Source organism: Ursus arctos, unplaced genomic scaffold (assembly GCF_023065955.2).
Source record: "Ursus arctos isolate Adak ecotype North America unplaced genomic scaffold, UrsArc2.0 scaffold_13, whole genome shotgun sequence".
NCBI classification, from domain to species: Eukaryota; Metazoa; Chordata; class Mammalia; order Carnivora; family Ursidae; genus Ursus; species Ursus arctos.
The window spans coordinates 53,672,905-53,695,361 of record NW_026622797.1 but is presented as its reverse complement, the minus strand read 5'-3'; the positions used below and the strand labels follow the sequence as shown (position 1 = coordinate 53,695,361).

Here is a 22,457-nt window from a genome sequence, read left to right as displayed (position 1 = left end):
CAGAAATTGTATAGAGGTTCAATTTCATCATCGTAGGAAATATATACATTATATTTCATGCATAGTTTTTTATGTATTCTTTTTACCCAACTGCATTGGAATGAACCAAAAATTGTGATAGAGAAATTTTATTTCTTAAGTATATTAATTTACTGTATAAAATTGATTTTATTCAATGTCAGTAAAATCAATAGGATCAATGCTAGAGGTTTTTCCTTTCTTTGAAAGCTGCCACTTAGATGAAGGTTTTTAAAACCAATTTAACCAACCAATGAGTTCTCTCAAAAACTACACTTTTAGTTGATACCACTATTTAAGTTTGAGTGGGAACTTGATACTTGTGTTTTTATTCAGGTTTATATTCTGGCACTGTCAAAATCAACATGACAACATGTGATTATTGAAATTAATAAAGTTAGAAATCATGACTAAATTCTACTTAGAAACAATAATATAAGCAATTTCTAGATAAAGAGAAAAATATAAATTTTGAAATTATAATGATCTTGATTTAGCACTTTGAGGGAAATTTTCTATTGTCTGAAGCAAGATAAACACAAGGCTGTCATTGCTTACAATATTACTGAGTTCTACATTCTGTGAAATGAACACTGATGTGAAACCATTGTAGAAATTACCTGAAAAGGAATGTTGTAATACATTTAAAATTTCAGTAAAAAGTACTATTTTAGGCATAGAACTTTGACATTATTTTCCTAAAAATAGAATGGGTTGATATGCAGGATCATCAAATTAAGGGTCAAAGGTGACAAACCAGGACAAAGGGCATGCAGCTCATTTTCAAGCAATCAGTTTCTAGTTTTTTCATGGCTGAACAAAAGCTTAATTATATAGAAAAAAGGACTTAGTGTTGAATGACCAGTTCTAATGGTGGAAAAACATGTTTTAAATTTGCTACATATTTCAAATCACTATTTTTTATTTGGGAATGCAAGAGCCAAAATGCTACTTTTATATTTTTCAAACAATTCTTTTATGTAGTATATTTTTTCAGACTCTACAAAAACATTTCAACCAAAATATTCTATGCTGCATAGGCTAAAAACAGATTTTGCTTTTTTTGTAGTTTTAAAATTTTGGGGAAAAATCTGTAAATTATGTTTTATCTTTTTGTATTAGCCTCTTAGTATATAATCTTCTCTGCTAGTTAAAATCCTGTTATTTTTATTTAGTATTATATTTGTTACACCATTAGATCACTGGCAGTGATGTAAGGGTGAGCAGCCTCTAAAACATTTCTTGATCTTTGTTAAATGTTTATTGAAAGTATTTCAAATGCACTGAGAGTTTTCATTTAGTTGTTAATCTCTTGTGATACAAATTTTTAATCATTCATGTTGTATATTAAAACTTAAAATGTATTATCAAATAAAATAGTTTTGTTAATACTGTAATTAACTAGAAGTGTTCAGGTTTATTTAGGGTCATTTTTGTTTATCATATCAAGAAGCTACTCTAAAGTTTTCATCTTACAGTTATGGGGGACCTTCAAAGTATATGTGATTAACTTCATTAAGACAGTAATTTTGCCATTATTTTGACTGTTTAATCTAAAATCACTACTGTTTTTATTTTCTTTTACTCAGTGTAACCTCAGCAGTGACTCAACTATGAGCTTTATTATATAAAACTATTCTTTCTTATGGTGAAAAATACAGTTTTCATTAGCAGAACCAGCTGCTGTGCCTTAATTGTGTTACAACATTCACATTCAAGTTAAAGAATTGTTTACCAAGTAACATTTAACATTTGTGCCATAGTCAGTGCCTTTAAACAATCATGACAGTTTGCCAGTTGAATTAAATTATTACTTATTGAAGTTTTTTATTTTCTAGAAAAAAAATTTTTTTACTTGTAGTATTTGAAGAGAATGCTACAGCTGCTCATATCTTATGCAAAACCAATAAAATTGCAGTTTGTAAAATGGTTGAGAAAGTTAAATTCATCTCTGTATTTCAGCTGTATTATAAATATTGGCCTCTAAGATTAAGTGTTTACATAATGTATTATAAATAATAAAAGATAATGTATTATAATTTACTTCATAAATATAAAAATACAATTTTAAAATGTTTTCTTAAAGTAATATAAATTTTTCCATTCTCTCAAGATGAGGTTCTAAATATTTTAGTAAATGTGAATTTTCCTGTGTTAATATTCCAATACCAATGGTTTTTCAACAGTATCAAGTCACATGTAAATATTTGTTTTACTTTAGTTTGAAGTAGGTTATTTTCTTTAATTTTTCTGTATCTGTGTAGGTGAAAATATAGCATTTTCAGTTTTATCTAAAATTACAATAGGATGTTCAGTTAAATTACAAAATGATTTATCCCAAGTTTACTTAAGCAGCATTTGGATTTGTCTATTGACTCAATTTGCAAAAAAAAAAATTACAGTGAAGGGTTTTAATACATATTACCATTCCTTTAGAGGACAGAGTGAGAAAACATTTTCATGAAGCATACACATTAACTTTAATATTGAACTTCTACATCTAATATTTTATTTCAAATGTGTATATGTTATATTTAAGTTACCACAAATGTAATAAATATTGTGCTTTAGGCTTTACTGTGTTGTTTGTATAGAATGTTTGCTATATGATCTTAAGTAGTCATTTTTAAAAACCTTTTCTCCTAAATATTCTAGAAAGGAAAAGTCACATTGTTGCCTATTTTGCTTTCAGAAGAATGTATTTAGTCAATGATAATTGAGACATATTGTAAATAGACTAATTTTTGTTATAAGCCATAAAGTGAATATTTTATTTAGTAAACTATAATGTACTTTATACTTACATTATTTTGGAAAATACTTATAATAAGAGAAAATTTGTTATTTTAGATATCTTTTTAAATGTTGAGAAATTGTAGTTGATTGATGAGAATAAGTAATGAAATAATTTTCCTTTTATTATAGTGAATATTTTTTATTGCTAAATTGTTTTTTGCCAACTTAAAGTAACTTTTGTTTTTTTAGAAGTAAAAACTAACATGATGTAAATTGAATTGAAATAAAGTTCTGAATAATATGTAGTAAGCATTTTATTTTTATTTATTACTACTCAATTCTTTGGGCTTAAGAACTTGGCAATTTTTAAATAAATTACAGCATGTAGTACAGAATAGTAACCATTTTCTTTTACATTGAATAGTTACAATAGTGGATTAATAGCAACATATAAAGTACTTGAGAAGAATACTGTTACATATTTTAATAGGAGGAATTGTGAAATCTAAGAATGTAGTGAATAGTGTTTATAAGTTAAGCAATTTTATAATAGTGTATATTTAAAATAAAATTATTGAAATCACTTCACATGTATATATTTCACATTAGCAATAGTCAAGTGATTAATTCCCTATCACATTCTCTTTTATGAAAAGATGGTTTTAAGAAAATTTTGTATACAAGTCCATTTAATTCATAAAAACCATCCTAGGAATAGTCAGCTGGGGTTCAGAAATTCACTAAGTCATTGATTCATTGAAAAATTTGTATTGGACACTAAAGAATGCTAGGATTACAATGATGAGCTAAATATACACAGCCCCCTCCACCCTCACCACCATAAAGCATAGCGTCAAGTTGTGACAGGGAACATTTTCATGGGCTATTACAGCCAATTACATTACAGTATTACATGGTAGAGGCATTGTACTCAGTATGGAACAATAACAAAAAGAGATCTAAGTGGAGATTTAAATGATTAACAGAGATTGTTCTAGTGAAGGAGCAGAGAAACATATTTTAGGATATCACAGTTTAATTAGATTTTTGTTTTCTAAAACTTACCAAAAATTATAGTATCAAATGAAAATACCCATCTATGAAATTACAAAAAGCTGGAGTATTCATGCATTTAAAGGCTTATTTTTTATTCTTTATTATTACTTCATGTCAAAAAATAGTCGTCTGTAGTAAAGATATGAACATTTAATATTTATCTCATTCGTAAGATAGTTGTTCAGTAAACACTGGATGGACAGATTTTAATATCCATCTTTAAATTTAATTCTAATTTTTTTTTACCTGCTCTTGTTTTTGAAAAGTTTTAAACCGTTACTTAACATCAATGAAATATATTAACGTCAAAATAATTTCCATCTTACTTTTTTTTTGAAAGGGATGATAATATTAAAACTGCCAATAACCAAAAAACATCATATGACAAATTTGGGTAGTGAAAAATCTGAACATCTCTGTCACTCAAATTTATAGTATTATTTAGCTAACTTTCTTACACCATTTGATTTTCTCTTTATTAAAGCTACCATTTATAATTAAATAAATTATTAAATTTTTAGACAAATCCCTATTGACTGTTTTTACACATCTTTTGAATACGTTGGTTTGAACTTTTCTGTAACTATAAGCATGTAGAGAAGATTAAGCATAGGCTCTGGGCTATTGGAATAGGGAAACATGAGCTAGGGTTTTGCTGAAATTTATGTACAATATTTAAATACACTCCCACTTAAAGCAAATGTATAAATTAAAACAATATAGGTTCAATATAAAGGAAAACTATTTCAATAAGTTTTAATAATGAATTTTGTTAACTTTAGGGTCTGTCATTGTCTTCTGTCTTTTGGTTGTAAACACAGGATAACTGAAGGATTTAATGTACAGAGGTTCACGTGCCTTTTGTTCACATTCTTCCTCTATTCTTTTCAAATCTTACTCAGTGGGATTGTCATCCTTTGTAAGAAGAATCTTGGGTCAACATTCAGTAGAACTCTGAACTTGGAAAAACCTCCATTTCGTTTTGAGAAGAAAATTAGATTGCAACTTAAAGAATTTACACATAATGGTTTATTTTTCGTGAGTTGATGTAGTAGATATAGTGTGTAAAACTTAGTTAAGGGAAGAAAGACAACCCTGGGTGGTAGCAGGTGAGTGGATGCATGTTCAAACCCATCTATTTTCCAAACCTCCATAACTCTAAACCCAGGGAAAAAATGATAATTCAGTGGTCAGCAGGAGTTTCTCTTCCAATTGCTATACTTCATTATTGGATAACCTCTTTATTTCAAGTTTTATTGTGTCATGACATCTGCCAGTGGATATATTAGAAACATCAATACTTATATTTTTGAAACAAGAACTGTTTTTGCTTTTTAAAATGTAGGTGCATGCTTAATGATAAAGTGTGCTACTATTATAGCAATTTTTTTCTCACAAAGTCTGTGAATGTAATGGACCCAATATGAATGGTATAGTACCACAATTATATTCTCATGATTTATCTTCTAAAATATATCTGAAGAGAAGAGCCAAATAAGTTCATCAATAAAATGTTGTAAGTTAGGCTGATTTTTAATGGTGGCTTTAAAAAATGGGATTTTTGAATTACAGTGTAAAACATTAAAAAAATTTAAAACTACTCTTTATGAAATTGGATCATGAACAATTAAGAGTAATCTTAATGGTCTTGTTTAAGATGTTTTTTAAACCAATGTCCTTTAATAGGAATGAAAGGCAAGTTTATGCTAATTGGTTATGTGATTTTGCTGGGTGAGTCTTAGATTGTTAAAAAAAAAAAAAGTTTACAGGTCACTTCACAGAGTCAAACACCTAGGCATTTTATTGCTTTCTAATAAGCCATTAAACTGAAGAAGAGGCAATTAAATAGGCAATTAATGCAGTACTGACTTGAGCTCTCTGATTTTAGGTTCTTCAGAAGACGATGAGGTCATTCAACCAGGTTTCATCAGCCCCAGGTTAGTTTTTACTTTTTTTTCCCCAATTAAATATTTCACTCAACTAAGGTTTTTAAAAGGTTACTGGAGGCATATAAGAAAACTTGACAACCCTCAGGAATTCTCCACTTTGGCAAGATGGGTACCGTATCCTACTGTACTCCAGATGATTTCATCTATAAACTGATACTCCCACCAGAATTGCATAGATGAAATATTCTAATTAACTCCTTTTCCTTCTGATTTTAGCAGTACTGGATTTTGTGATTTCCTTTTCCATTACTCATGCAAGATAGATAATAGATACTTAAATGCTTGTGGAGATTGGCGGCTTGTTCATTTTTGTACTCCCATATCAAAATAGGAACTTACAGATTCCTGTTTGAATTAATTTAAAGATGACACTTGGTGCTATTTCCAGATAATTTACCATAACACAGTTTGTTAAACATTTTTCAGGGATTCAGGAAATTTTCTTAATCTAGGAAGCTCCATTTATTTTGCCTTTTATGAACATGTGTGAAATTTGTTCCTCATTATACTGCAAAAATAAATCATTTGAACTTTTAATAATTTAAACCTAGACTTTTAAAAATATATATCCTTTTATTTATTTAGGTGCTGTAAAACCTAGACTTTTGATATATAAATATTTTCTTTTATTACTGAAATTAACTGAAAACTTACAACACTTTTCAGTAACAATTCTATTTGATAATAAGGTATTTTGGCTTCTGCTGTGCTGAATTTAGTGTCTTGAGTCTACTTTTGATTAGTACTACTTTGAAAAACACTAAAGAGCTTAATACAACAAAGTTTATGAACATTAATAAGTACAAATAAAAAGCTGTTATTCTATTATTAAACTTAAGAAATATAAGATTGCAGGTAGCAAGAGGAAGTAGTAGGGATCAAATTTTTAATGAGGAAGCCACTGATAGGCTCTGCCATTTGACAAACACTTAACTTTTCTGTAGAGTAAATCCTTTGACATGGAGATGAAGCTCTTAATGAGTGTCATGAAAAAGAAGATTCTGAAAAGTTGCTACAATATATTAATTTACCAGTGAGTTGCCCCTTACTACTGATTATATTTTTTCTCTGGTGGCAGATTGGAGACGGTCAGAGACCTTTTTCTTTTTTGTTGGGAAATAATGTTAATGCCAATGTGTTAAGTGACTGTAATAAAGTTTCATGTCTGTGTTTCCTTGTGATTAAAAAAGGGTTGGCCAGGGAGAGGTTCCACTTTGACCAAAAGAAAGTTTATTTCCAGAGATTACATTTAAACTGAAAGACTTGAACATTGGTTCAGTCTCCTCACTTTGCAGATGAGGATACTGAGGTCTGGAGAAGCTCAATGATTAGCCTACAGTCATTAAATGGGTCCAGCACTCTGGCCTCCAGTTCCTTTCTTCTCTTTCTCTCTCTTTCTTTTTTCTTCCTTCCTTCCCTCCTTCCATTTATTTTAAGTAATCTCTACACCCAACATAGGGCTTAAACTCAAGACCCTGAGATCAAGAGTCCCATGCTTTACCAAACAGAGCCAGCCAGGCACTCCTGGTCTCCAGTCTATAGTTAGATCTTTTTTTCTCCGTGGATTTGCTTCTCATATAGGCATCTTTAAAGCCTGAAGATCTCTTCTTACTTGCCTAATCTTTCACTCCTGCTCTCTTCTTAACTTTCCATTTTGCATCTACCTGTTCCCTTTCCCCAAATAAACCCAAAGTGAAGATAATAAAATAAATAACTTAGAAGCAGTCCATGCTCTTATTTCAGCTTATTTCTTTTGATGAGATTAAGTTTTAAAGAATAAACTTTCATTCATTACTTTGGGAGACAGGGAAAGACTTGTATGTTTACATTATTTAGTGTAATTTATACAGACTGAAAATATTCACTGCAAAAATATCTTTAAATTATGAAGAATACATGTTCAAGTTGTACAGGTGAAAAACATGACTCATCTTTCAAATAAAACATGAAACTTATTTTTGTGCTATTTTGGGCAGAGTAAGGTAATGCTTATTACTAAATGATTTTTCAAAGCTATTACTATTCCAATTAAAATCATTTAAGGAAGTATTGAGCACAATTCAGAAAATATTTGGGAGGAGTAATAACAAAATTTGTACTTCTCCTTTTCGTCGGGGGAGAAGTATGTTAAGAGTAAGATTTTTTTCTATTACAGCTATTTTTTTGTAAGTTTATACAAAATGGTGGTCTTAAACTAATGCCCCTTTGTGAATTAATTGTATCGCTTTAAATACTTTACTGAAACATAACTGACCAAAAGGAAGGAAAGTTGTTTGTTTTTGAAATCTGAAGGCAATTTGTCTGGAAAACTTAAACTTTATGCAAATCAGTTCCTGTTTTTCCATAATTTAATTATACCTGGGGAAATGTGTAAAGATATTTAAGGAAAAATTTTAAGAGATTTTTACAGCTGTGTAAAAATTCTCAAATTGGAACCATTGTGTTTAAGCCAGACCATTTTGCTTCCAGATAAGGAATTAAATGAGAACGGAATTTTGCTTTTTGGAAACAAAAACAAAATACCCCCCCCCCCCCATTCTGAAGTGCCTCTACTATAAGACCAGCGCGCGCAGGCGAGTACTCCTTCATTTGACTCCGTATTGTAAGAATTTCAAGAAAAGTTATTTCCCAGTAGTTAGCTGAAACGCAGTGAGTGGGAGGGATCGGGAACAGTCTGCCCGACGTGCGGGTCCGCAGCTTTTGGGCGGGAAACCTCACCCGGGGCTCAAGAGCTGGTTCCCTAAAATTGTCCCCTGCCGCCCCTCCACCCCTTTCCCCGCCTAAGTCTTTTCCTGATCTCCAAAGGCTCATTGCCACGTTTTCCTGGCTTCCCTAAAGGACGGCGCCAGGGTTCTGTCTGAAGACAGCTCCATTTTAGGTTTGGCCTGTTGGGGGAGTGGGGGTGGTGGTGCTGGTCAATCTCTGGGGTTCTGATTTCGCGTCCCCCTTGACCTCACTTCTCCTAGCGGAGACACTGACATCTCACAGATAAAGGGACCAAATTATAAGTGCTATAGTCTGGAAACGCAGTAAAAGTAGTAAATTGTGCCAAGTGTTGCCTTCATAATAGTGAAGGCAAGCGTTTGTTTTGTTTGGTGTTCCTGGAGACAAAACGACAAATTTAAAAGCCCCTTATTAGTGAGAAATCACCAGCCTTCTTTGGAAGGGTTTGACTTCTGGTGAGGAGGTGGTGATGTGATGAATAAAGGGAAAGGTGACTGGGGAGAGAAAGGGGAAAGGAAGTTGCTGGGGTGGGAGGTGGAGGGACAGGGCGGTTCCGCTGCCCTGGGGTCTTGGTGACCCTGGGGAGCAAGCTGCGCGGGAAGACTCTAGGCTGCGAAGGCAGCGCTGAGGCTGCAGACCCCAGCCTCATTTGCCGGGAGGAGAGCTCTGGTGGAGTCGCTTGCCATAGTGCCACGGCCCCTCCTCCTAGTTTTAAGAACCAAAGCATTGTTTCTGCTGTAATAGAAGTCACTCCTCGCTTATAGTTGACAACAACTTCGGTGGCTCTGGCACCTCTTTCAGCTCCTTGCATTGTACTTTTGGAGTTTTTGAAGAGAGAGAGAGAAAGAGAGAGAGAGGAAGTAAGAAAGAGGAAAAAAGAAAGAAAGAAAGACAAAGAAAGAGAAGAAAGAAGAAAGAAAGAAAGAAAGAAAGAAAGAAAGAAAGAAAGAAAGAAAGAAAGAAAAAATGGCCAATAAAATGTGTACATTTTTTTTAAATGAAGAAATCTTAGATTGCGATGACCAACAGGCATATGATAGGTTAATGCCTTAATTTTTCTCCCCAGTGTGTTGATGATTCTTTGTAACTACTTGAACTCATTTTTGAAACATTTTGAAAGAACTATGATAAATCAAGCTACTAAAACATTTGGCTTTCACGAAACATGCGTTTTGAGTCAAGCACAGGTCTTTCTGGCACTAAAAACAAGTAGGAAATGAGAAAAAAATTAAAACCAGAAGACTTCAGGAAGGTGACAAATTGGAAAGCATTCTAGGAGATTCATAGGACTATTTTATGTGAAAGAAGCACTCTAAGAGCTTAAAGAGATTATGGTCAGTTTTATAAAAGGATCTTAGGCTCAAAAGATTGTGGGGGAGGTAGGCAGAAAAGATGAATCTATTTAAACGACAGTGCCATATCCCTGAAGTAGTGGTATTTTCTGTCTCACTGTGTCTCCTTCCTTCATTTTTCTCCCTTCCCAATTTCCTCCCCTCCTCTTTTACTCTCCTCTTCCCTTCTCTCCCTCTCTTTCCTCCCCACCCCCCAGGTATGTACCCTTATTTGCCTTAAATTCTTTGTGAATGAGTGTTAGAGGATTTCTCAGAGTTCCCAGTTGGAAAAAGCTTTCTACACAACTTGAAAGGCTGATGTCCCTCTCAGGAAATGAATGAGTCGATAACCTCTGACACCAGTGACCAGTCCAGTGAACCCTACCTTAATTCCACTAATACTGGAGGCCCCCAATCAGGCAAGGCTGTGAATCTCATAACCATAACATTCAGTATGGTTCAGTTATGGTATTTCACACTTTTCATATATAGATCGATAGGTTTGCATCTCATCGAATTTAACAATCAACAAGGGTTTCAGAATCCACCTATATATTGTTTCTGATTTTATGATGATTAAATTATTTTCTAATTAAAAATAAACCTACAGATAAAATATTGTTTACCCTAAGTGTGTGTTGGTGACAACACTAGACTGTACTGGTCTGTGAATTTTATGATAATTACTTTCGTATAAATAATAGCACTTGCCCTCAATTTCCGTGAATACATTTTCAGATTATTTTTCTCTGTTACCAGATGTTGATTTTTTTTCAGATGTTAATTTTTTATCAGATATTGATTTTTAAAAGTAAATTCTCTCATTTAAGATAGAAAAAAACTAACTTAAAATAAGTTATTTGAACAACTTATTTTAAGTTAGTTTTTTTCTATTTCATATTATGTGAAATGTTTCACCTGAAATGTCGTCGTTAAAGTTACTTTATTATAGGTCAGTGTAATAATTTGATTTCTACTATTAAAACAATGTCTAAAAATGTTTTGTTAGCAAATAATTTGAGCACTTTTGTTACTTTCGCAAAATCATTTGGATTTTTACACTTTTGCTTTCCTCCCTACCAGCTGGAACATGGTTATTCTCCCCCAAAGTAAATAAAATGAGAAAGCTTTGCCTCCTTTCCTGAGGAACAACAAAAGAAATAAACACGAAAAATCTTTCCAAATTGATCAGTCTTGATTGATGCCTTTTACCACAAACAGCTGAAAAGAACATATTTACACACACCCAGTTATTTCAGTTCTGAACCAATTAGTATGAATTTTTATTTAGTTATTTAATATGAGGACGAGGTGTAAATAGGTGCACTCTGTGGGTTTTCAAAAGCTTTTAGATTCAGAATCCCCACATTCTAGTTTGTGTGAAACAGTGTTAGAGTTAGGAGTGTAGACATGTTTGAAGAGCCAGGGAGGGGGATTGCGGGTAAGGTGGGGGAGGGTCAACTCCGTAGCTTTGCTGAAGGGAAGTGGTATCTGTACAGTTTCTCCGTAAACTGCTTGTTTAAGAAAACGGGGGGTGGGGTGGGGGAAAGAGTGGTGGGGCGTTTTAATGTTTCAAAGACGGGTCATATTTTAGGTTTTAAAGGAAGTACAGCATTTCTAGTTGATCCATAATATTTATTGTAGTATTCGATGAGGGTGGTAATATTGGCGTCAGCATCTAGTAATCAACAATCCTTTGAATCAATTTGAAAGGTAAAGGGTAAGCATTTTAAACTGGGGCCAGGCCAGAGAAGGGACGGTAGGAGCCTAATCCGTTATTAAATTTTCGTTTATTCGACTCTTCTATCCATTGGTAGTGGACTTTTAAAATGTCACGGTCCAATCAATATGATATGAATTTACCTTTTTTCTCCCACTTGTCCTCTTTCTTTTCCCCTCCCCCCGGCCCGCGACTGCTTTTTTTTTTTTTTTTTTCTCCCCCACCTCTTTCTCTGGCTCTGCAGCCGCCTGTGCTGGCGGCTCCTCTTCACCTCCCCTGCCTGGCGCTCCCCTCCCCCTCCCTGCCGTACATCGTCTTGCTCTTGGGGAACAATCGCCACTGATTGAGGTTCACTCTATGTTAGGCTGGAAAACTGGGCTGTTATTTAGGAAGTCATTAATCACATCTCCTCCCCCGGAAAGAGATGGCGGAGAAACCTGTGAAGTACAATTCCCCCTTCAAAATGTTCCGAAATGATAAACCTAAACATAATTTGAGTGCATGAAGGTGCTAGCGATTTTTCCGGTAGGATCTTATTTTAAATTTGAAAAAATTTCGGGGCACGATCAGGTAATTGTGTGCTTTCGTCTTATTGTAGGTGTATGTTACTATTATCTAAAGTTTCGTGGCGATGCAATTAGGTTTAATTAGATCGTTTGTAAATTATATATTTTCCTCTAAGAATTGAATTAAATATGAAATTTGCACCCCAAGCAGGTTTACTATTATGGAGCAGCTGACTTCTTAGGGGGAAAAAAGCGTAACATCGGTTGCTTTATTTAAATGGCTTTTTCCCCCTAAATGAGATTATTTAGACAGGCTTGTGTGTAAGGCACGCGTGTGCACATATATGACTGCCGTTTTTCTAAATCGACGATTCACAGGGACCCTCCATTGTGTTTAAGTAAAAGCACGAAATCAGCATTCTGATTTATCGTAAAGAAGCGTCCCAAATTGTCTTTAAGATAACATGTTTGAGTTTTTCATGTTCATTCATAAATTATTTTGATGTCAGCATAGATGAAATGGCGATTGGTTATCTCTTCCTCTTGCCAGCCCCTTAAGGATCCGAGGTGAAATTAGTAGCAAGAAAGCATGTAATTGACAAAGTCACGTGGCTCAGGGGGCCAGAAACTGGAGAGAGAAGAGAAAAAAATCAAAAGAGGGAAAGCACATTAGACCATGCGAGCTAAATTTGTGATCGCACAAAATCAAGATGTTAGATTGATGCAGAAGATCACTCCGTTCCAAAGGGAAAGTTTTCATCTCACGAGTTTGGAGCAGAGGGCCCGTGGGGCAACATGGCCGAAGGTTAATTTTCTTTTCTATTGTTTTACTGTGATTTTCTCTCTTCCTTTCTCTCCCCCTCCCCCTTTCCCACCCTCTTTGCCGTCCCCCCTTCCCCTTTTACCCCAATACTGGGCAGTACCCCCACTCCCCATCGCGCAATGGGGCTTTCTGCAACCTATTGTTATAGATCTCCAAAAATGTTTTGTACCGCCCACACTGATTCACAACTTGAAAAGCTTTCAGTGGGCTATTGTTTGAATTGTTTGAGTGTGATTAAGCGCAGTTTCAGTTAGTGAGCCCAAGAAAACTTTTATACACCTGCCCCCTCCCCCATACCACCCCAACTTTAATTGAAAGTTATTGGGGGGGAGGGGAATGCACATTGCAAATAACCCTGGATTCACTGCTGCCGCATGTGCATTAACTAGTTCTAACCATCTTCGCGATTTCTCTTTCCTCCTCGTGCCCTCAGGAGAGCATAGTTTGCTGAAAATTCCTCTTTGTAAATGGGATCAGTGTTAAATCAGCAATATGCAAGTAAAGTATCGCATGCTGTAGTATAATATGTGCTGGAAAATGGAGTTAAATGAAAAAGTACACGTATGTACAGAAAAGTGGAAGTTGATGTGATCGATAGAACAGTGTGGCTCCCTCCTCCCTCGCTTCCCCCCTTTTAACCCTTTCCTTTTAAATATTTTCTGTAGAAGAAAACCATTTATTCGAGTTTCTTTCTATTTCCTCCCCCCACGCCCCAATCTTTTTTTTTTTTTTTTTTCTCTTTCAGTGAACAGTTTAGGAATCCAGACTAACTGACTCTTTTTGTCCTGTTCTACTCAGGCGGGGCAAGCAAAGGTGGTGGAGAAGAGCCCGGGAAGCTGCCGGAGCAGGCAGAGGAGGAATCCCAGGTTTTGCACGGAACTGGCCACTGTAAGTGGTTCAATGTGCGAATGGGATTTGGATTCATCTCCATGATAAACCGAGAGGGAAGCCCCTTGGATATTCCAGTCGATGTGTTTGTACACCAAGTAAGCCAAACTTCTTTTCCCCCCTTCTCCTTTTTTCCATGTGCAGGAGTTGGTCAGTAGGTTTGTCAATGGACTTACACTGAAAGAGAAAATCTTTCTTACTATCCTGAGTTAATCCGGTGTTTAGGGTATGTGTATGGGCCCCTTACTGGTTATCTTTTCCTAAACAGAAAATGAAGTCCTTGAAATTTCACTGTTTGGGTGCTGGTGGACTTTATTAGCAGTTCCCCTCTTCATTCGACAGCGAAATTGCTGTAGTGTAGCTTCCGGTGTTATCGGTTGCAATATACTCTGTCGCCTAAGCTGGGTGAATGAGTGGGGAAATGAATGAAGAAACCGTGATCATTTTAAGTTAAAAAAAAAATTGCTAGTATAGGAAATCTATGGTTCTCTTTACTGTAGATATCTTTAGTCACAGTAGCTTCCCCTATTATTTTGTTTCTGCCTCCCTGATAGTCATTTGTAGATTCAAATAAAAATAATTTGATTTTACAGTAAAATAAAATAGAACACTGTTGGCCTACTGTGGATTAGAAGAAATGCCAAGAGAAGATGTTTGGTAATCAAATATTTTAGAAATGTGCTCCCTTTTAGGGCATAGGTCCAAGGATACTGTCTCTTTAAGAAACTGAACTCAAAAAACATGTGGCCAGCTGTGGCTCTAGTTTGTGTGTTTAAAATGTTCAAGTCTGCTACTTTGGGTAATTTCCACCATTGCTTATATTGTGTTGTAATTTTTTAAGATGCTTAAATACCAAACAGAATGTCATTGCTTATCATTTTCAAAATTTTAACCCCAAAACAGATGAATTAATACCTCTCTCATTTTCACTCCTCTATTGCTTAATCTAGAGTAAAAAAAATAATAATAATTACATTTTGTGAGCTTGATTATTTCACTGAAAGAAGGTAATTCTCTGTAAGGAATTCTTAGGAGTAACAGGATTTAAGACCAAAGAGGTTTATTTTGGCTTGACATTTAAGTTTAAAAAATTGAATGAATGGCTATCAATACTACAGACTAACAGATAGATACATGCAGGAAATACTTAGTATATTTGCATGAAAAGTATGTATTTTATTTGATACTGTGTTGCATGTTGCTGGTAATATTTACAACCTCCTTTACTCCCCAAGGAATATCATCTTCAAATTAAGTATATAAACAATAGAAACATATGAAACCATTCTGTTTTGATCTGTTGTCCTGTGGTGGTTGGTAGCTTCCTGACCTTGCTGTGTGGTGTGTTTTCCTTTCCTAAGGGCCTGGCCATCATTATTGGCTGTTTACATGTGGAAGGATCAGCATAATCTGTGAATTAAAACAGGGTTTAAATACATAAATAGAAGTCCATAGACAGGCTACTGGATTTTATGCCTCCTACATTATATTACAAAATGAACCTACATTTTCTGCTTTTTTCCTCCCTATACTGAATGACTGAAATCACTGACAAATCCATTTTCTCTCAGGCTCTGGCTTTCCCCACTTTGAACCTTTTTTAGGTTGTTAAATTGTTCTTTATGATCTCATAAATTTGTTTTATAGATGAATGAAAAAAAATAGCCCTTTTCTTCTTTGATCACACCTTGTTATAATTTGGTTTCCTGTGTTTACCTTTTAATACTTTCAAATATTAGACATTTTATTAACCAGTATTAATGTTTAGAACCACAAGACATCCAAATTTAAGCCATTTAATGGTTATATGTTGGTAAACATAAGTATATCCACTGGATTATGAAATACTGTATTGCTGAAAAATTTCTATTTATGGATAGTGAACAGTTTCTAGAGTACAATGTTGATTATTAATATTAAACTTGCTTTAATCTTCTGTTATAAATCATGCATTTACTAATAAAACAGTATTAAAATGATATATGAGAGAAATATTCTCATAAAATGTGTACATTTGTATTCTTACATTTTTAGGAAGAAGTATGTAAAAAAGTTGATAAAACTTAAGTATTAACATTTTTGTGATATAAAAACGCAGGGCAGTGATATTCTTTAAAATTAGAGTGATTCTTCAGGGAATTTTTTTGATGGCTACAGTATTCGTTTTTTGAAATATATCACAATTATGTAGATTTCAGTTGCTTTATTTTTTTCTTCTTGATTTTGATGCCTTGGTAGAGGAGTTTCTATTATATTGGGGCTCACGTAAATTGCATATAAATCATATGAATAATGATTTTGAGCAAGGCAGGAATCCTACAGATTTTAGCCATAAAACTGCAAGTAATAATTAGATGGTCATAAATGATGTGTACAGGTATAATGTCAGCATCACTTACACAATCAGGTTGCAATTCAGGAACCATTTAACAAAAGTTTTTAAAATACTTTTTAAATTATTACTGCCATTTTTACTGTATGATAATTTTTGAAAGCATACTATATTTGATGTATAATTCAAATTAGATTTCCCCCCCATTATGTCCATATACTATTTTGTTATGAGAGAATAAGCATTGTAGGTAATTAAGAATTTTAAATGTTCAGCTGGACCAATTTGTACTCATTATTTTAAGTACATGGAATAGTTTTGGGTTGGTTTTTTTTTTTTTTTTTTGAGTCTTCATAAGTACATGTGTCACTAGATATTTTTTAAGTATTATGAAACAGTTTTAATAGTATATATCTGGGGAAATAAAAAATAATTTTAACATAATATTTAAAAATTCATGCTATGGCTCCCAGGATTTTTTTTTCTTTAAAAAATATTGACTACATCTACTTCAATAATAAATAAATTTAAAAAAACATAAAAATAAACAGGAATAGCAAAAAAAATCTCTACTGCAAAAAACTGCACATCAAGAACAATTTAGTTGCTATGAAATGAAGAGAATATTTGCATGTGTAGTTTTAAAATAGAGCTGTACATTCATAGTTAACATAATTCTATTTAAAATTTGTTGGCAAGAATACAATCACACTTTCTTCTAGTCTCTGTAATGTCACCAACTTCTCAAAAATAAACATGACTGAGGTGCTGTACCTTTCTTATCTTTAGACTTGTTGATAAATGCAGTGAGATTCTGCTATTTGAGGATGGTATGCGACCATTGGTGGTTTAAAAATGACAGTCTTCATTTGACTTCCTAATATTAACTTGCGATTTAAATGATAATATGATTATAGATTGGTAATGAATATATGCATTCTGACACATGCTAATATGGAGACTTGATAGTATTTAATACTTTAAAAAACTTAAGAATATATAAATACTATATTTTTGAATTTTGTTACAGCTTATTGTTTTTGAGTTGTTCCTTAGAATATTTAATAATGAAAATTGGAAAATTTTGACGATGATTTAGTTTGTAAATAGGATATATTTGTAGGAATTTCTTACTTGAGAATCCAGTGCAAAGCACAGAGATTTATCTCTCAACTGAAGTAAGAATATACATACATGGTTAATACAGACTTGGAAGTCTAGGTTGCTACTAAGGTGATTTCATCAGTTAGAGTACAATTATTTTGTAAGTGCTAATATTAATATTTCTTTTAGTTTACTGTTACTGATAAGTTAAAAAAAATGGCACCTACAGTTAGATTGTGGGATAACATGTTTAAATTACCTGGATAGGTCTCTTGCAACCTTTTGAAATATTATAAACTTTGACAAAATTTAAATATTTAATGATAGTTTAGATGAGTCACATGGTAGTTAAAGTTAAGATCTTTTTGGAGAAGGGCAATATTCTCTAATAACTACTTATTGATGTTTATTGTCATTTAAGTTTTTCTTTACATAAGTTTTGATATTTATTTCCAAAGTCATTTTCTTACCTAATGAAAAAAATAAACTTTATTTTGTTGGTGGCGGGTGTAGAATCCACCCTCTTTATTTTCCTCCCTTCAGCTCATTTGCATAATAATATTTTCTTTGTTTTTTAGATTATATATCTGGAATTCTTTGCCATTAACTATGGTATAAAGAATTTTTAACATAAATGTATTTCATTTATTTCACTATTTATGTAAGAATTTTTTTCCAGAGAGAAAGTAATTTCAAAATGACTGTAATTTAGCTACCATTACTTGATAGGCTTAAATATTAATAATTTGGTTTTGAATTTTTAATTTAACTTTCAAGTATTGATGTTTTCTTCTTATGCTCTTTATTTCTGGTTTATACTTTGATCTTAATGGAAAACACAAATGTCCATATTACAATGATTTAATGTATTTTATATTCCTTTTATTACTTTGCTCAAGAAAACATCTCAAAGCAATGGAAATAGAAGAAATAAGAATAATTACTGTAACTGAGCTAAATTTAAAGCATTTTTATTAACAATATAGGATATGAAAACATTTGGAGCTAAATAGTTTTTAAATATATGAAAATTTTATGTATTATACACAGTTCAATTGATGTAACAGAGAGTTCATATCTCAGTGATTATTAATTATGCAATTTATGAAAACAGATTTACTCCAGTATGTTCATGTTTAAGGATTTTTTTCATAATATTTCATCACCAAATTATTAGCCATCTTTATTTTTATCAGTTTAGCATGAAAACATTTTTCACATGCAGAATGGTTGTGATTATTATTATTCTTGGGGCTGTTAAAAATGTCAGTGTCAAAAATTATTTAGACAAAGCAAAAATCTTAGAAATTAAAAAATATGATCATTTAACAGTTACAGCCCATTTGTTAGTGAATTATGCATTTTAATATTTTGAAAATGGTTCCTAAAGCTACCAAGTTTTCAAGATGATTTGCCCATTTGACCAGTTTGAAAGAATCCCAAATGAAATGCTTTATAGCTATTTAATCATAAAATCACATGTAAAGGCATTTAAATCAAAATTTTATGACTTATATTGTCTTGAAAGATATTAGATACTTTACTTCTGATTTTCAAATGCTGGTCCATTTTCCAGACCCTTTTGTTTTTGTTTTTGTTTGCTTCTAAAAAGATATTTTTATTCTAATTTAAACATGAAGTGTGAATTGGCCACATATTTAAGGTAGTCTTCCTCATGTTAAATACTGTTGATGCGTACCAACTATACTTTAATAAAAATGAATGAAGATTATTGTTGTAAGTTTTAAATATTTTCCTCTTATTCTTTTTTTAAAGATTATTCACAGAAAAATGAAGGCAATAAATCAAAGAATTGTTTTTTAAACAAATATGTGAGAAACCACTTACAAGTATTTAGCATAACAACTTTAATCTACCTTTAACTGAATCTTACAGTTCTTGGGTTTCATTAGAAGTTAAAAACTTCTTTTGTTGCCTGCATTCAACGTGGTGGATAAGAAGTGAGATCATTGTTGTAAATTTTGTTGCTTTTGGGCAGCAAGGAAGCCTTATTATTTAAACTTGCCAGAGTTCTTTCTGTTTAGAAATTACATAGATATTACAGATAGTTTTGTGTATCTTAACTGAGTCGTTCTTTTGGTATTGTGATTATCCTAAAAATTACTAGTTATAAATATGGTATGGTGTGTTTTTATTTCTAATCCAAGTATAACCTAAACAAATAAAGTGAGGGTATTTCTGATTAATTAAACTGGAAATGTATTACTTAAAATATGATATTCTTTTGACTTGATTTAGAACTACATATGAAATATAGTTATTTTATTATTATCAATTCTTTATATTTTGAGATATTTCTCACTGAATTCAGCTTGTTCAACATATAGTTACTATAGGTTATGGCATTGTAACATATACAGTCCATAGGAAACTTAAGTGGTTTATATTCTTCTCTAAAGTAATTTGATTATAACATCTTCTAATATTGAAAAGTTAACAGTAACATATTCAAGAAAATACATTGTAGATCAGTGGGGTACATTTAGAAATTATCTTTTAATGAGTACTTCTATTGAATGAGTAACAAAAGTATTTGTTATATTGCATTTTGATATATCAGGATTGATCTTATTTCCATCTAGCAACAAATTGGAAAATTATCTGAAAATTACAGACCCCCCACCCAGTGTCTAAACATTTGACAATTTGGAAATGCTGTCTAACCTAAGATTTATAGATAATTGATAGATTTATTCTTATATTTCTTTTTATAACCTGCAGCTAGTTGGAGTAATTAATACCTAACTTTTCAGGGTGTTATATAAATTGTGTAGCAAGTGTGTGTCTAATAAATAAACTGAAATGTAACCTAGTCCTTGCCACAATAAAATCACAGAGAAGTTATTTTCAGTGGCATATAGTCATAGTAGAAAATTAAATTGGTACCTTCTTTTATGTGCTCTCTTTAAAATTGGGCAAAATGTATTGTATAATGTTAATAGCTTAATTTCCATTACAGTGAACTACAAAGCATTTTATTATAATTTTTTGGCATATAATATTGTTTACTATTGTTTGAAATATCAAGATATAAATAGAGACTTGGAAATTAATTAGTTATACAGGTTGTTTTAATAGTTTATCATGAGTTTTACCTGAGTATTCAGTTGTACATATCCAGTTTGTGTATTCTTAAGTATAAGCTAAAGAAAATAGTATTTTAAATAGACCTGCTGTGATAATTTAATACTTTTTGTTCTATAACTAATTAATTAATCTTTGTGAGGTACTATGCAGTAGTATAGCTTCTGGCCAAATAGATCAGTCTTCAAATCCCAGTTCATTGTTTGTAGGGGAAGTGAGTTACCTTGTCAGTGTCTCAGGGTCCCATAAAGGGAGGGGACAAAACAGTAACCACTTTTGTATAGGGTTATTATGAGGATTAAATGTTATTACACATGTAAAGCATTTAACACTGAGCCAGGAGATAGTAAGGGCTCAGTGATGTTTGTTGTACATAGTTAATATTACTAAGAAGTGATAGTATGGTAGACTAAGGGATAAAGCTTCAGAAATGAAGGTTTGGATTTGGCTTTTTCACTTGGTGGTCTTAGTTTTGGCTAGTCACTTTCTTTGCGCTTCAGTGTTCCCATAGATGAAATGTGTTCAATAATATCTTTCCTCTCCATTTTTCAGGGTTAGGGTAAGTGCTCATTGAGGTAGTATACATGAGAATAATTTAAGAATGTAACAATACCAGGTTTTAGTTTTAATTTTTGTTTTGAGCACTATATTTTTATTAATAATCTCACTATGAAAACCGTCAAAGTTTTTAAAAGATAGTGAGCTCATGTCATTTATATTTTGGCATTCTCTGCTTTATTCAGGTATAATTTATATAGAATAAAATTGACCAACTTAAAGTTACATTTAGATGAGTTTTGACAAATTATGTAACTAACACCACAGGCATGATATGGAACATTTCATCACCCCAAAAAGTTCCCTTGTGTCCATTTGTAGTCAGTCACCCTTGAAGACAAAAGGTTTTGTTGTTTTATATGATTATTGATATGTCATAGTAACTGGTTAACTGATCTGGTTCTTTTTAACTTTGTCACCTTAGACATAAGCTACAATTCAGTATCTTTTATCAAATACAGCCCACACTTATTTTAATGTTTTTCATTTCTCTTTAGAGTTATTTCTGCTTGCTTTTTCACTAGTAGTTTCTGTGTTTGTGAAATTAAGATTAATTAGTATGCATTTCACTGATCTTCTGTCTTAATTTCATTTATCCTTATGGTACTTTTCATGCATTGTAAACTCATTGCCTACCTAAGGGGCATAATTAGGCTTATTGATATTCATATTTCTTGTTAGAAATTTAATGAATTTCTATCTCAATGAGTAAACATTCTTAGAGGTGTAAATTGACAAAATGGTGTATTGTGTAAAAGTACTAACTTGTAAGAAAATGGTTACTCTAGAAAAATTTCTGGTTCAATATTTATTTAAGTGTTTTTTTATTGATCACATAGTAGATGTAAAGCACTGTTAGATGGTAGATTTAAGAGTTCTGCTCTCCAGTTTGCTATATATTATTTTCTTCTTTTTAGCAAACTTTTTAATAAGATTTTTCCTATTCTCATTCTTTTCATACGAGGTTTAAAAGCAGTGGATCATTTTTTCCCATCAGCCATTCACTTTTTTATGAAACCTAGTTATGCAACTTCTACCCATTTAAATTGGGGACAACTATGATAAAATAATAAATGTTAGTTTTCAAATCTTGAGCTAAATACAGTGATTTCTTATCAGTCTTAAAATACATAGTTTTCAGATTTCTTATGTAGAAACTATCTTTATCAATGTTTAGAATCATTTTACTGTGCTATTAATAACACACTTAACTTTTATTAGCTGCTTTAACCTTTTTTATAACAATCCACTTTTTAAAAATCAAAACCCACTTTAATTTATTACTTTGTTAATCTTAAAGTTGGCATTTATTTCAAAATCTTTTAAGTTTGCTAATAACTTTAAGATTTTTGTTCAGTTTTATTGTGCTATATTATCTAAAGACTCTATGTAAAATTCAAATTAACTTTACTCTGGCCATGATTTCTTCATGACCATTTATTTCCTTAGGCATTGTAAGCAGTTACCTAGGCCATTACTGATCATAGCTACAATGTTCCCAGATACTATAATACTAAATTCTTTTATCTAAACACTTTCTTCATTCAGATGAATTCTTTATCCATAGTTTCAGTTTGTAACAGAAGTCTGACAACATAGGTTCTATC

At 32.2% G+C, this 22,457-nt stretch overlaps 1 protein-coding gene across 2 annotated transcripts in view; it reads left to right on the top strand.

Moving 5' to 3' along the window:
* Nucleotides 1-5,713: 5,713 nt before the first annotated feature.
* Nucleotides 5,714-22,457, top strand: part of LIN28B (lin-28 homolog B) — a 120,565-nt gene continuing 103,821 nt past the window's right edge. The window contains exons 1-2 of one of the 2 annotated variants that reach the window (XM_057311162.1): nt 5,714-5,747; nt 13,662-13,849. In XM_057311162.1, the coding sequence (XP_057167145.1) occupies nt 5,714-5,747; nt 13,662-13,849 (222 nt within the window). Of the gene's footprint in view, nt 5,748-12,835; nt 12,846-13,661; nt 13,850-22,457 lie in introns of those variants that run through there. The other variant, XM_026511725.2, reaches the window with a different exon arrangement.